General features: G+C 29.7%; 1 protein-coding gene and 1 long non-coding RNA gene across 2 annotated transcripts; one reads left to right on the forward strand and one right to left on the reverse strand.

Moving 5' to 3' along the window:
* Window positions 1-531: 531 nt before the first annotated feature.
* On the reverse strand, window positions 532-1876 carry LOC121215322 (uncharacterized). Its single transcript, XR_005911114.1, has 2 exons — window positions 1393-1876; window positions 532-1025 (listed from the first exon to the last, which is right to left on the reverse strand). It is a non-coding gene; the product is annotated as an uncharacterized lncRNA (long non-coding RNA).
* Window positions 1877-11991: 10115 nt separating this feature from the next.
* Window positions 11992-12807, forward strand: LOC107950384 (probable E3 ubiquitin-protein ligase XERICO). Its single transcript, XM_016885232.2, has one exon. It carries the CDS (start codon window positions 12093-12095, stop codon window positions 12585-12587), a length of 495 nt encoding a protein of 164 aa, XP_016740721.1. The 5' UTR covers window positions 11992-12092; the 3' UTR covers window positions 12588-12807.
* The last annotated feature ends 711 nt before the right edge of the window (window positions 12808-13518 follow it).

Here is a 13518-nt window from a genome sequence, read left to right on the forward strand (position 1 = left end):
TTCCATTTCTTGTCAGCCACAACATTGTTATTACAATTTTCCTTTTTAAATTTTTTGCCCAAAAGAAATTGTATTTCATTTACTCAAAATCAATTATCACCATACAAACTGAGATAACATAACACAAACTCAAGAAAATGTGTGCATTTGACGTTTGTATATTCCCCCACATGTGGTGTTGGCAGGTCCTTATCTAAGATGAAGATAAGTGATGATGGGTTCATGAACCTAATTTGATACAGAATCTCACAAAATTAGATTTAAAATAGAAGAGAAAAACAAAATATATAGAAAGAAAAAAAATCATAAATTACTCGTATGAAGCCCTTAATTAAAAAGTTCAATGTTTGGATGAAAATTTTCCAATAAACCCTAAAATAAAACTTGATAATCCATCTCCAACTTTGTAATCAAAGACATGAAGGTTTTACCAATTTTATATAACACTTCTAAAAACTAATGAAATATTTAGATTTACATAAATTCTCTTAAATATATTTCTAAATAATATAAAACTCTAAAACTTAACTCTAAAAAAATATCAATTATTAGTTAAAGAGACTTTCAAAGCCTTCAACTCAAAAATTCAGTATTGAACTTGTCAAGAAATTTCTACTTACGCAATCTTCACTAAAATAACCATTGTAATAGCTCATTTTTACCCGAGCCCAACACACCCAAACTTAACAACAAGCCTAAAATCAACAACCCAAACCCAACCAACCCAAACACAAATAACAAACCCTAAACAAAATTAAAACCCGAGCCCAAATTTTGCCCAGGTTCAAATTAAACCAAAAAAAGAGTTCACAGTCCATTACAAAAAATTAAACCCAAATACCCTAACCCAACAGGCCCAAACGGCCTAAGTACAAATAAAAACCCTAAGCCTGGTTGACAGTAGCCCAAAGCCCAAGAAATTTCAGCAAACAAAAACCCTAGGTGTGCCGCACCTAGGTCTTCTGACCCCTAGCCGCCAGCCTGCCTGCACCGCCTCTGCCACCATCACAGCACGCCTCTAACACCTGCAAAATAGCAGACAACACGCAACAACAGAGAAGAAGACAACAAGCAAAAAAACAAATCGCAAAAGGACAAAAATAATGATAACAAATAGCCTTAGTTCGGCTATAAAAGAAAAAAAATGAAAACTCTGTACTTCTTCGGCAAGATTAATACAAAAAAAAAAGATTTGAACTTTTTAAGGTGATATTTCATTTTTCTTTATGCTTTAGATCTATTTTTTATTTCATCTACATCTACGAAAATAAATAAATAAAAAAAGAAAAGAAAAAGACTTTGATTTCAAGGTGATATTTCGTTTTTTTTAGATCTAGTGTTTTTTTATTTATTTTTTATCTACGAAAATAAAAAAGGAAAAGAGAAACGTACCTAATATCGCCCGTGGCTCCATCGACGGAAGTCCCTTCGCCGTCGTCGGAATCGGGCTTAAAAGGGAAAGGTTTTTTTTATTTTTCTTTGCTTTTTTTGGATTTTTCGTCTCAAGAAACGGACTAAGGGAGGAGAAATGGCCAAAATGGTCTTTTTCCGATGAACTCCGGTAACCGCATGCGGTGGTCGATGGCGACAGCGCTCGGTGCCTACGGTGGAGCCATGGTGGTGTCCCATGGCCGGATCTGGAGAGGAAGGCTTTGAGAGGGAGAGAGTTTTCTAACAGTTTTTTTTTTTATTTTCTAAGGCAAAAAATAATTTTTGAAAAAAAGTTGGGTTTTATAAGTGCATGAAACGGCGCCGTTTTGCTCAAGTGCACATCGACGTCGAAACGACGTCGTTTACCTCTTTACCCGCGCGCCTGAGTCCAACCCGATGAAGGTTCGCGTGTTTTCATGCCTGATGGGTTATTCCCCTACCCAATCCTTTCACTCTTGGGCTTCTTCTCAATCTGGTCCTGATCCTACTTTTTTTCGCCTTTTAAATTGTACCATTTAATTTCATTTCATTTTCAACTCGGTCCCTCGGTTGACCAAAGGAAATGACGCGCATAAAGTTAAGGGATATTTTCCCTTTCAATCCCCAATATTGTTAGCGCAATGCATTTTAATCCCTAACCTTTAATTCCAACCTTTTACAAATATTACTTCATTTAAATTTTTATATTTATGATTCCCTTTTTATATTTTATTTATTTTATTTTATTTTTATTATTCATATTAAAATATTTGATATTAGCTACTTTAAGTTGTTTCATATATTACCTAATTAAATTGCTTTCTACGTTATTTTATTAAATGTTTTACATGTATTATTTATTTTAGATTTTATATCATTTCCTTTAAACTGTTTTGTGCAATGTTTGTTTTAAATTGTTTGAAATTGTTTATTGCAAACTATTATATGTTTTAGTTATGTTAAATTGTACATTATTAATTTTGAATATTTCGCATTACTCATTTTAAATCTTTATTATTTACTCTAAATTGTTGTTGTGTTATTTTAGTTCATTCGTTTTGATTAGTAGTTAGCATTGAAGTAACGTACATCGTGCGATTATTGCTATCATGCGAGTTATGAATTGTATACTCGTATTTTCATATTGTCGTCATTCATCAATATAACCCTTTATTCACGCATTGTTTTAGACGTTACATTAATTTTTACTCAAACATGCAAAAATGAAATTTTCAAATAAGGCAATATTTTGTGTATTGGCAATTTGAGGAAATTGTATCCTAACTTACGGGGTTTCGGTCTTTCTCGTTAAAACTAATAGCAAAATACCCTTTTTAAATCTCAAAAAAAATGACGAAAGGAATCTCAATAAGGCAATATTTTGCGTTTAGATTTTCGAGAAATCGTGCCCTAACGTGCTAGGTTTCGATTTCTTGTTCAACCAAATAGCCAAATATCTTTTTAAAATTTCAAAGTATAGGTTTTGGGAACCATAAGGTAATTTTAGTTTCGAAGGTTTAAAATATTGTACCCTAACGTGTTGGATGTGATATTCCTTCAAAACAAAAGAATCTTAAATTCTGACCCCTGCTATTTGAGGTTTTTAAGGATCGTATTTTTAACAAAACTCTTCAAAGTTTTCAATCTTCGCCATTAGAACACTAATTAATCAACTAGGTACCAATTTTTGGGCGTTACAAGGGTGCTAATCCTTCCTCGTACGTAACCGACTCTCGAACCTGTTTTTCTGAATTTCGTAGACCAAAAGCATTGTCTTAATAAATCCAAACGGTTTATTAAAAATTTACGAGGTGACCTGATCACACCTCATAAAAAATTATTGGTGGCGACTCCCGTTTTAATTTTTGTTTTCAAACCAAAGTCGACCCGTTTTCCAAAAAATTGGTTTCGACAACCATAACTTGAGCTCCTAAACTTATATTGACGCATTTCAAAGTGTGTTGCTAAGTTAAGAGATAGATATTCGATCCATGAAAAGACAAGACAACTTAGAAATATTTGAATCTTATCTAAAAATGTGTGACAAGTTGGTTGGTATTTTAAACTTGAATTCAAATGAGTTTACCCATATCCTGAGTTTGTAACACAATTCTAGGGATACTATCCTTGGAGCTTAATGACTTGTGAGAGCACTTATTATTTTAAAAAGCTCCTCATGCCAAAAATGAAAGAGGACAAAGGAACCCTAGTCCGAGGAGGAGGAGCCATCCAACAAGTCTGAAGGTTGGAGCAAATTATAATATTTGAAATTAATATTTAAATATTTTTAAAATTGAAATTAAAATTTTATTATTAATATAATAAAATTATGCTTAATTCAAGTTAATTTTTTTATAAAAGAGATTTTTCCTTTTTTGAAAAATAATTTAAGCTTTCAAAAGAGTAAATTATTTTAGAGGAAAAAAAGTTTGTTTTCCGTCTGATTTTCTATGAAACAAAGCCACCCTAAACTTGGTGTAACCATCTCGCCCATCTCGTTGGACCTTTATCAGTAAAAAGCTAGCTGCAGCGGGCAATATAATCCCACCATCCTATCCTCTTTTGTGGCTTTAGCCTATAAAAGTGATAGAAGCTTCACCAAGAACATGATCTCTTCCACTGTTCAGTTTATCTTGTTGAACACAACCTCATTTATAGCTAGCGAAATTGACCGTAGAGCCATTATGCAACATAATAGCCACCACTTAAGCTATCTCAGCTCCTCAACCCAAATTCCATACAAATTCATCCCAACTAAATAATTCTTTTGGCTCTAACTTTTTGTAGCATGCTGGAAGAAACACATGTTATACTCCCTTTCACAGTAATCACAAACATTCGAAATTATTACAGACTCATAAACCTTTCAGAACAGTAAATCTCTCCTTTACCACTGTTGCTCGAGCTTGGAAGCAACTTTTTCCTACATTACAATCAGTCCATCCGAATGCTCATCTTATTAAAAAAAAACATTTTAAAATGATAAAAGAAGAAGAGAAATTCAAATTTTGTCATGGAAAAAAAACTTAATTTGCTTTCAATATAGCTCTTCCAACTTATTTGGAATCTTGGAATCAAATTGAATAAAAACAAAATTACTTAAAATACATGAGAAAGCTTATTACACTGATGGCAGCATTTAATGAAAGTTATAGACCCATTGGCTAAATCCCACTGCAAAAGTGTTCACCCTAAACACATAGATTGTCTTTGGGCTGTAAACTGTTAAATAAGGGATTGGGCCGTAGACCATGAGTACTTATACACCAAATTTAAGTCTCAAAATTCCTTTCCAAAACCTTAAAATGACATTAACCCAAGCTAACGTTTGTAAATTTGAATTTGGATTTCGAAAATACTAATAAACTATTTAAATATGAAATATTCATCATATTTTTTAAATTTATATATTTATTTAGTGATAAATTTGAAATGCTTATTTTTAATTTCGAAAAGTCTATGCTTTTATACCTTTCACTTATATATTATATTATATTCCAACTAATTTATTCATAAGATATACATTTATATAATAATAAAATTAAAATATAAATTCTCATATCCATTTCCCAAATAAAGCACAATTTCGGGATTAAGATACTATTATATGCGAAATAGAGATTTTTAGACTTTTCTCTTGAAAGAAGTGTTATGATAAATGTCAATAATGACGGTAGAACGATTGTAAAGAAATAAAAAATAAGAACACACAAATTTTACGTAGAAATTTTTTCAAGAAAAAACCACAGGTAGAAGAGAAGAAATTCACTAATATTGAAAACCGAATGATATAAGAGGAGTTTCGACTACATCTATTTAAAGGTTGAAAAACCCTGTTCTAATCCAAGTTAGATAGTAGAAGTGTAGTTTTATACAGACTCAACTTGTGAGGTAGATATGTTTGCAAGCGAGATAATTGTCTCTTCAACATAGTTGCATCTTTTTTTGGAAGACGATTGAGTCTTCCTATCTTTTGTTCTGTTCTCAAATCCCTGAACTTATGAAGCCTTGTTTCTGTAGTGAGCCAATTTATTAACATACCACCTAGCCATTTTTTATTAACATGTTGACACCGAGCCCTTATTGCTGCTCGCGCCACCAAATCAACGACTTTATTTTTTGTACCAACAATTAAGAATTGTTTTCTCTTACTTGTTGCATCAAAAACTAAATTACAAGCTTCTAATAAAAAAAACGAGCATTTCTAGTCAGATTTGTAATATGAATATCCTTAAGTTTTGCAGAGATATATGGATCCATTCTAGGATTCCATTTCCTAGTACCATGACCAAAATTAACTTATGCTTCCAACATCTCTTCCAAATTTATGTTCCAATACTTCTTGCCATTTCTCTCTCTCTCTCTCTCTCTCTCTCTCTCTCTCTCTCTCTCTCTCTCTCTCTCTCTCTCTCTCTCTCTTATTATCAATTACAGACACGATATAATATTATAATTGTAAAAGCTTTACAAAAATCTTGTTATGTATAAATTATAATTATTAGTTATAGTTTCCAAATATAATGTGAGCCAAAGAAAATTACTATTAATATCGTTGACTGTTATGTCAGACATAATTTGACCAAAAAATTTATTTTTTTCAAAAAATAAATAAAATTTATTTCCAATTGGAATTGGTTTGTTTACAAAAATACTTTTTGGTAGAAAAAACTATTCGAACTAATTAGTAAAATGCCTCTCTATTTTTGGTGTTGGAGAGGAATAAAAGAAAATAATAAATAATGAGGGTTTATAAAGCAATTTACCCTATTTAAAGTTTGTTGCCGCCATATTGTCAGGTGGCACCGTAAAAGCTTTTTTTCAGCAGCCAATTTAAATGAGAAATTTACATAGCAGGTCCCTAAATATTTTAGATCATCACATTTCAATCTGGTACCGCCAATATGTTAGGGGGCACCGGCAGAACATTGTAACAAATACCATATTTTCGTAATTAATCAATTTCTCATACTGTTTTCGTAATTAATTATTATTTTTATATTATTTATGTAAAAAAGCTTCAAATTCGTATCATGTGTTTGTCAAAACTTTACTATTGGTTCTATACTTTCATCACACTTAAAAGTTATAATTTATAATAATCTCATTTTACTAATTAGTTTACTTCTCCGTAAACCTGATCATGAGCTAGGCCACTCACCCAAGTCCGAAGGTGAGAGGGTTGAGTAAAAATATAGACCCAAAAAATGGGTTTGGACAAAAAATAAGGTCCATTTTCTAAATTGGCCAAGCCTCAGGTAGGATTTTTTGGCTCGACCTGGTCTGAATTTGCCTAAACTTTTTTGCTGTTGTTTACTGCTGTTTTATTGCTGTTTACTGCCATTTTGCTATTATATTCAAGGGCAAAACTAAGGGGCTGGCAGGGGCCCCGCCCTATCTAAAATGGAAAATTTTCCATGTAAGCCCTTTAAAATTTTTAAAATTTTAAATTAATAAATGTAAAATTGCACTTTGGCCCCTCTAAAAATATAAAAATTTGATTTAATCCTTTAAAATTTTTTTAAAGATATAGGCTATTAAAATAGTGAAATTGCATTTTTACTATCGCAAAAGTTACAATTTAATTTCGCTCCCCTAAAAAAAATTTCTGGTTTCACCCTTGATTATAGTGCTACTATTTTGTTGTTATTGTTTGGATATTGTATAACTCTTATTTTATTATTAATTTTGCTACTATTTTAGAGGCACTTGCTTACTAAGTTGCAACTGTCTTAGTGTTGTTTAAGCATAATTTTTTAAAAAATTTATTTTCAATTTATTGGTAAACATTTATTTTAATGTGTTTAATATATAATATATTAAGTTTTACTTTATTTTTTTTTTGTCATCTATCATCTTGTGTTTCTTTTACAAGTGTGAGCATTTTAGGCTTCATGGTTTTGATCAAGGCTTTCAAAATTGGACTAAGGTTCGAACCGGTCAGGCTACCAGTTCTTGATTTGACCGGTTCATTCAGTTCAATCAAATTAATTACTAAAAAAATCATAAAAAAATAAAGAAAACCGGTTCAACCCCTATCCTTAGACCAGTACTCTGACATGTTCAGTCTAGTTCTAAAAACATTGGTTTTGATCAATGAAATAACTTTTTTGATCTTTTCAAGTTGAGCAAGCATGCGGTGAAATTCGAAAACAAAATTAATCGTTAGCATCTTAACATTGAGAGGATGAATTTTGAGCTTTACTAGCATTACCGATCATTATAAAAGATGAAAAATAGAAGGAAAAAAATAAAAGGGGGGGAGAGAAAAAAATGTCAAAGAAAAAGAAAATCATTAAAAATTATTTTTTAAAAATTTAAATGACATGGCAATCTAGGCTAGAACTTTTTAATGGATATAATATTTTTGGTGTAAAATGGGTAACGGAAAAATAGATTAGATACCATTTGGGATAAAAAAAACTTAATTCAAGATTTAGTCATTGAAGTATACCCATTTTTCCATTTTGGTACTTGAACTTCTTTTTTGTCCCAAATTGGTACCTAAAGTATCAATTTCCTCTATTTTTGGTCCATTTTGTAACAGCCATAAAAGAAAATTGTTAGGCCACTTTGGCCAGTGAAAAATATACCACATGACAATTAGATTTATTTAAAATAAAAATATTAAATTTAAATTAAAAATAAAAATTATAATATTAAATATTTAAATCTTAAAAAACACTATCGACTTTGATCAACCATTGATCGGTGTTTATCAGCGTTGACCAATGTTTATAAGCATTGACCAGACGTTGACCTACCACGTGGCACTATTAGAACACACCACATGTCCTTTTAAAAAAATAATATTATATATATTATATTGATTAAAAATATAAAAATAACCATATATAATATATAAAAAGTTAAAAGTTTTTAATTTTTAAATTTTAAATTTTTTATAAAATTATAAAAAATATAATCATAAATTTTAAAAATTCAAAATAATATATAAAAATATAAAATTGTTATAAAATTTTTAAAAAATATTTAAATTTCAAGTAATTGCAAAAAAAAATCTTGAAATTTAAATACTTTTTAGAATTTTATAAAAAATATTTTTTTACTATTTTTTATATTTTTGTAATAATATTATTAATTTCAACTAATTTCTTTTCAATTATTGAATTTTTTGTAAATTTTATTTTAATATATTTTTATAATTTTATTTTAATTTGTTTTTTTTTGTAAAAAATCAGTTTAATGTAGTTTATTTTTTCTTAGTTTCGTCAAAGCTTTTAGGTGACATAAACTTAGTAGATAAATTAAACAACCACTTTTACATATAAAATAATAATATTATAGGGTTATTTTGTTTTTCAACTTTTTTACTCCATCTTTGCGTTGGATTATTTATTTGTTTGTCTCAAATTATAAAGAAAAATTTTAAAGATTAAAATATACTTTAAATATTTGTATATTTGAAATTTAGTTCATTATTTTTATCTTTAAAATACTAAAATAAAAATTCTTTCAAATATTCTAAAATTTTCAAATAAAAAAAAGCTAAGAACATTTTAAAGAATTATAATGAGTGGCTTATATTATAATTTAGCCGTCAAACTAGACTCATTTTCTCACTTTAGTATCTAAATTTTTTTATTCTATTTTAGTACCTAAATTATTTATTCGTTGTAGTTTTTGGTCCAAAAAGTTAACTGTTAAAAAATAGGTGGCATACTTAACTAATGAGAAACTTGCCACGTGATGTTCCTTTCCTAGGTCATTGCTGACGTGGTTGTTAACAGGGCACTTATTTGTGTTGACTATTGACTTTTGATCATTGATCGATTTAATATATATATTTAAAATAAAAAATTGTCTTTTTTTGAATTATTTCTAATTTATATTAGGTTTTATAATTTTTCTATTCTATAAAATTCTCTATTATTTAAAATTTTTTAAATTTGAATTTTATTTATAATTTTTATTTTATATAGATGATATATTATTAAAAGTAGAAGATTTCAAAATTTATATATATTTTTAATAAATTTATCTTTTGTCACCCAATTATGAAAAGTTACATAATTGTAACTTAACTATTCAATTTTATCTTTTCTGGTCATCAGCTAACTAATGGTGTTAGCTTTTAAAAATGGCATAATAGTAACTTTAACCCTCAACATTTATATATTGTGTCAATTTAGTATTAATTTTAAAAAATCTAACCGTTAGAATTTACACACTGTTAGGGAAGATTGAGGGAAAGGGATCACAACAAATTCATTTTTAAAATTGATAGGGATTAAATTGCTTCAATTTTTTTGAGAGGGACTAAATTTAATCAATTTTGAAACTGAGAAAAACTTAAAAGAGCCTTTTTACCAAAAGATTTTTAGTGTATTTATTTATTTGGGCTAAACTGCGAATATTGAGGGTAAGGGACCGCAACAAATTTTTCCAAAGAATTCCAACACCGAATGCCGAAAGAAAGAAATAAAAGAACAGAAAAGCTAGAATTTTAACTTGAATAATAATAATAATAATAATAACAAGATGAAATATATTAATATTTCCAAAATTTTGATAGAACAGTATGTTAAAAAAATTTCTATAATTAAAAGATATTGGAGATTTTTAAGGAAATTCTTAAAAGTAAAAGACTGAAAATATTCGCCAAAATATAATAATTAAAAATTTAAGATGCTAAAACTAAATTTAAGTAATTATAAGAAAAATTGAATAAATAATATCAATTAGATTTTTGGTCATTGCATTTTTATTATACCAGTAATCATTAAAGACTCGCTTACAAGGTCTTTTAATTTTATAAAAAAAAAATCATTTTAGGCTTTCATTTAATTTTTACTTTTTTTTTAGTCTTTGAACTTGCATTATATTTTGAATCACTCTCAAAATGGATGGAAATGTGGACTTTTGTTAACTTTGCTGACATTCACTTGTATGCCACATTAGCAACTAGTTAATTTTTTTAAAATTAAAAAAAATATTTTTAAATTTTTTAGAAATAATTTATATATTTGTTTGAATTTTTTAAATTTAAAAAAATTAATTAATTATTAGCATGGCATCCACATTACAATCCATGTGTATGTGAGGTAAGTAAAGTTAACAAAGATGAACTTTTCCATCTATTTTGGGCTAATTTGAAAAACAACTCAAGTTTAAGAACTAAAAAATATAAATAATTAAATCTAAGGCTACAATGACTTTTTTTTTGTAAAGTTGGAAGGCTAAATAAGTCATTATACGTTATATTTAAGAATGATAAATTATCGATGGGATTTTATAGAACTCTGAAATATCTAGTTTGAGCCTTATTTTTATTTTTTATTTTTAAATAATGTGTAGGTTCTTTTTAGGTTTATTTATGCTATTAATTTTTCTACTCTTCAAAAATTTGGAATTTAATCATTGCACTTTTATTTATAAGAATTTAGTCCTTTTACTTTTAGATTTCAAATTTTAGGTCAAACTATTACCAATATTAAAATTATTTTGTTAAATTTAGGTTCATTACAACGACATTTTTTTTAGTTACATGACTACCAAGTGAATATTTTTTTTATTTCAAAATGTCACACTAACAAATATAACAAAAAAAGTGTTAACAATTAAATCCAAATTTTGAAATCTGAAAAGTAAATGAATTAAATTTCTGAAAATAAAAATATAAGAAGTAAATTCTAAATTTACGAAGAATAAAGAGGCTTATGACATATTTTAGCCTTATTTGGATTTCTTTTGGTTATCAAATAAAAAATGATCACAGAATAGTTTATTATAATGGTAGTTAATTTGATGAGTGTTATGGTGGTTGCTAGAGGTGCTCATGGGCCGGGCGGCCCGGCCCGGCCCGACGGCCCGCCTGAAATATGGGAGGGTTTGGGTAAAAATATAAGCTCGAAATATGGGTTTGGGCAAAAAAAACGAGGCCCATTTAGAAAACGGGCCGGGTCTCGGGCACCACTTTTTTGGCCCGGGCCCGGCCCGGCCCGGCCTGTCCAGATATAATAAATATATTTATTTTTTTTAATTTTAAAATATTTTTTACATACTTTTTTAATTTATTTTAATTTTAAAATATTTTTAAAATACTTTTTTAAAATTTTTTAATTTTAATTTAAAATTTTTAAAATACTTTTTTAAATTTTTTTAATTTTAAAATACTTTTTAAAATTTTTTTAAAATACTTTTTAAAATTTTTTAAAATTTTTAAAATAAAAATAGGCCGGGCCAGGCCGAGCCCGGGCTTATGATTTTTTCCCGGGCCGGGCCTGGGCAAAATCTTAGGCCCATATTTCGGGCAGGGCAGGGCCCGGACCTAGGACTCGGGCCGAACTTTTTTTATAGACACGGCCCGAACCCGGCCCTGCCCGGCCCATGAGCACCTCTAGTGGTTGCTCACCTCGTCCATTAATCAAATGGGTAGGATTAATCATTGTCATAGATGTCCCTAATTCCGAATAAAAATGGAAAAAAAAAAAGAAAGGGTAAAGCATGAGAAAGGAAGAAATAAATATTAAAAAAGAATATATTAATTTAGCATTACAAATCAATGAAATGATATAAAAATGTTTACGTACGGCTTTTAAGGCTTACGGGACAGAGGTGGGGTCATCCAGTAAAAGATAGGCTTTTCCCTACTTATTTCTACATCCATAAAATCTGAGTACTATTATTTTCTCCCCTTTCTTCTTTCCCCCACCCCCACCACCATGGCTGCTCTCACTGAATTCTTCTCCCACCTCTACACCGTGACCGTCGTCTTCTTCACCCTCTTACTCCTCGAAGTTGCTATCCTCATCAGGTCCCTTACCGGCGGCCTTTCCGATTCCGAGAAACGCCTCATCACAACTACCCAGTACCTGAAATTCATTGAAGAAAAGAACCCAACAATCATATACTCCACAAGATCATCATCCAGGGTGGATCTGTCATCGAACGAGTGCACCGTGTGTTTATCTGAGCTAGAAGAAGGTGAGAAGGTGAGGAAACTGAAATGTAAACACACTTTCCACAAGGATTGCCTTGATAGATGGCTCCAACAGTATTGGGCAACTTGCCCACTTTGTAGGACCAAAGTGTTGCCAGATGAGGTTGTGGCTAATTATCACAGGCTCCAAAATCAGGTAGAGTATGATGGAAGTGATGAAGAGATGATTTTCTTATTATCTGCACTACATGATAATAGCTTACACAGATTGTTCTAAAGTACTATACTTTTATATTTTTTTTCCTTCTCTGGGTAAATTTTGATGTAGATTTTTAGTTGATCTATGTATATATATGATTCCTGTATTAGCTATGGGGCTTCAAATACTTCTCTGTATTGTGTTTTTCTGGGCTAATTAATAATAAGTTTCTGGCCCCCAACTACAACAAATTCCTTGAATACCTTGTTTTGGGTATAAAATAAAAAAGTTTCTCAAATATAGCATTTGATGTGTTGTTTAAATCCAGGCAAAGTTCATCTTTTTTTTTCTTGAAAATTTAGATACAGCCTTGGTGATCTAATTTAATGAAACAGCTTCATGGTAGCTAGCAATGCTTAATTGCTGCTAAAAAGCACCATAGATGTTCCTCTTCATTATCAATATTAAAAAAGAATATTGGTAGGTAAACAGGTGAAAGCATTGGATAGGTTTCTTCTCTGTTACTCCGACTCTTCTAAGGATACCCATATCTAGATATCAGTAACAAGATTTCTTTTCTTAGGGTTACTGACATTGATACATAAAAATGTACTGAGGATTTTGACAAATACAGAATCATATCTTGCCACCAATTCTAACACCATTTGCTTCAAATCAACTTGGGACAATAAACTAGCTGTGGGATTTTTCACTTTTACCAACTTTCTTTTAAAAATTGTTGAAAAGCGGAGGAAGCCAATGGTTTCTACCTAATTAAATGCCAGGTTCATGTTTGTGTGCCTTTGCAGCTTTGGGTATTCTTCCTTAAAGATTGCTTCGATGTGAAAACTTGTCTTTTATTTACCCCCCAAAAAAATCAATGATGACATACCTCATTGTTTTACGAGAATGAGATCATCAGTAGCCCTTGAATTAAGCAAAATTTAAAATTTTTAAAACCTAGTAAAATAATAAAATATTAACCTTGAATTTGGAAATTCTAAATTAA

Source organism: Gossypium hirsutum, chromosome D03 (assembly GCF_007990345.1).
Source record: "Gossypium hirsutum isolate 1008001.06 chromosome D03, Gossypium_hirsutum_v2.1, whole genome shotgun sequence".
Classification (NCBI taxonomy): Eukaryota; Viridiplantae; Streptophyta; class Magnoliopsida; order Malvales; family Malvaceae; genus Gossypium; species Gossypium hirsutum.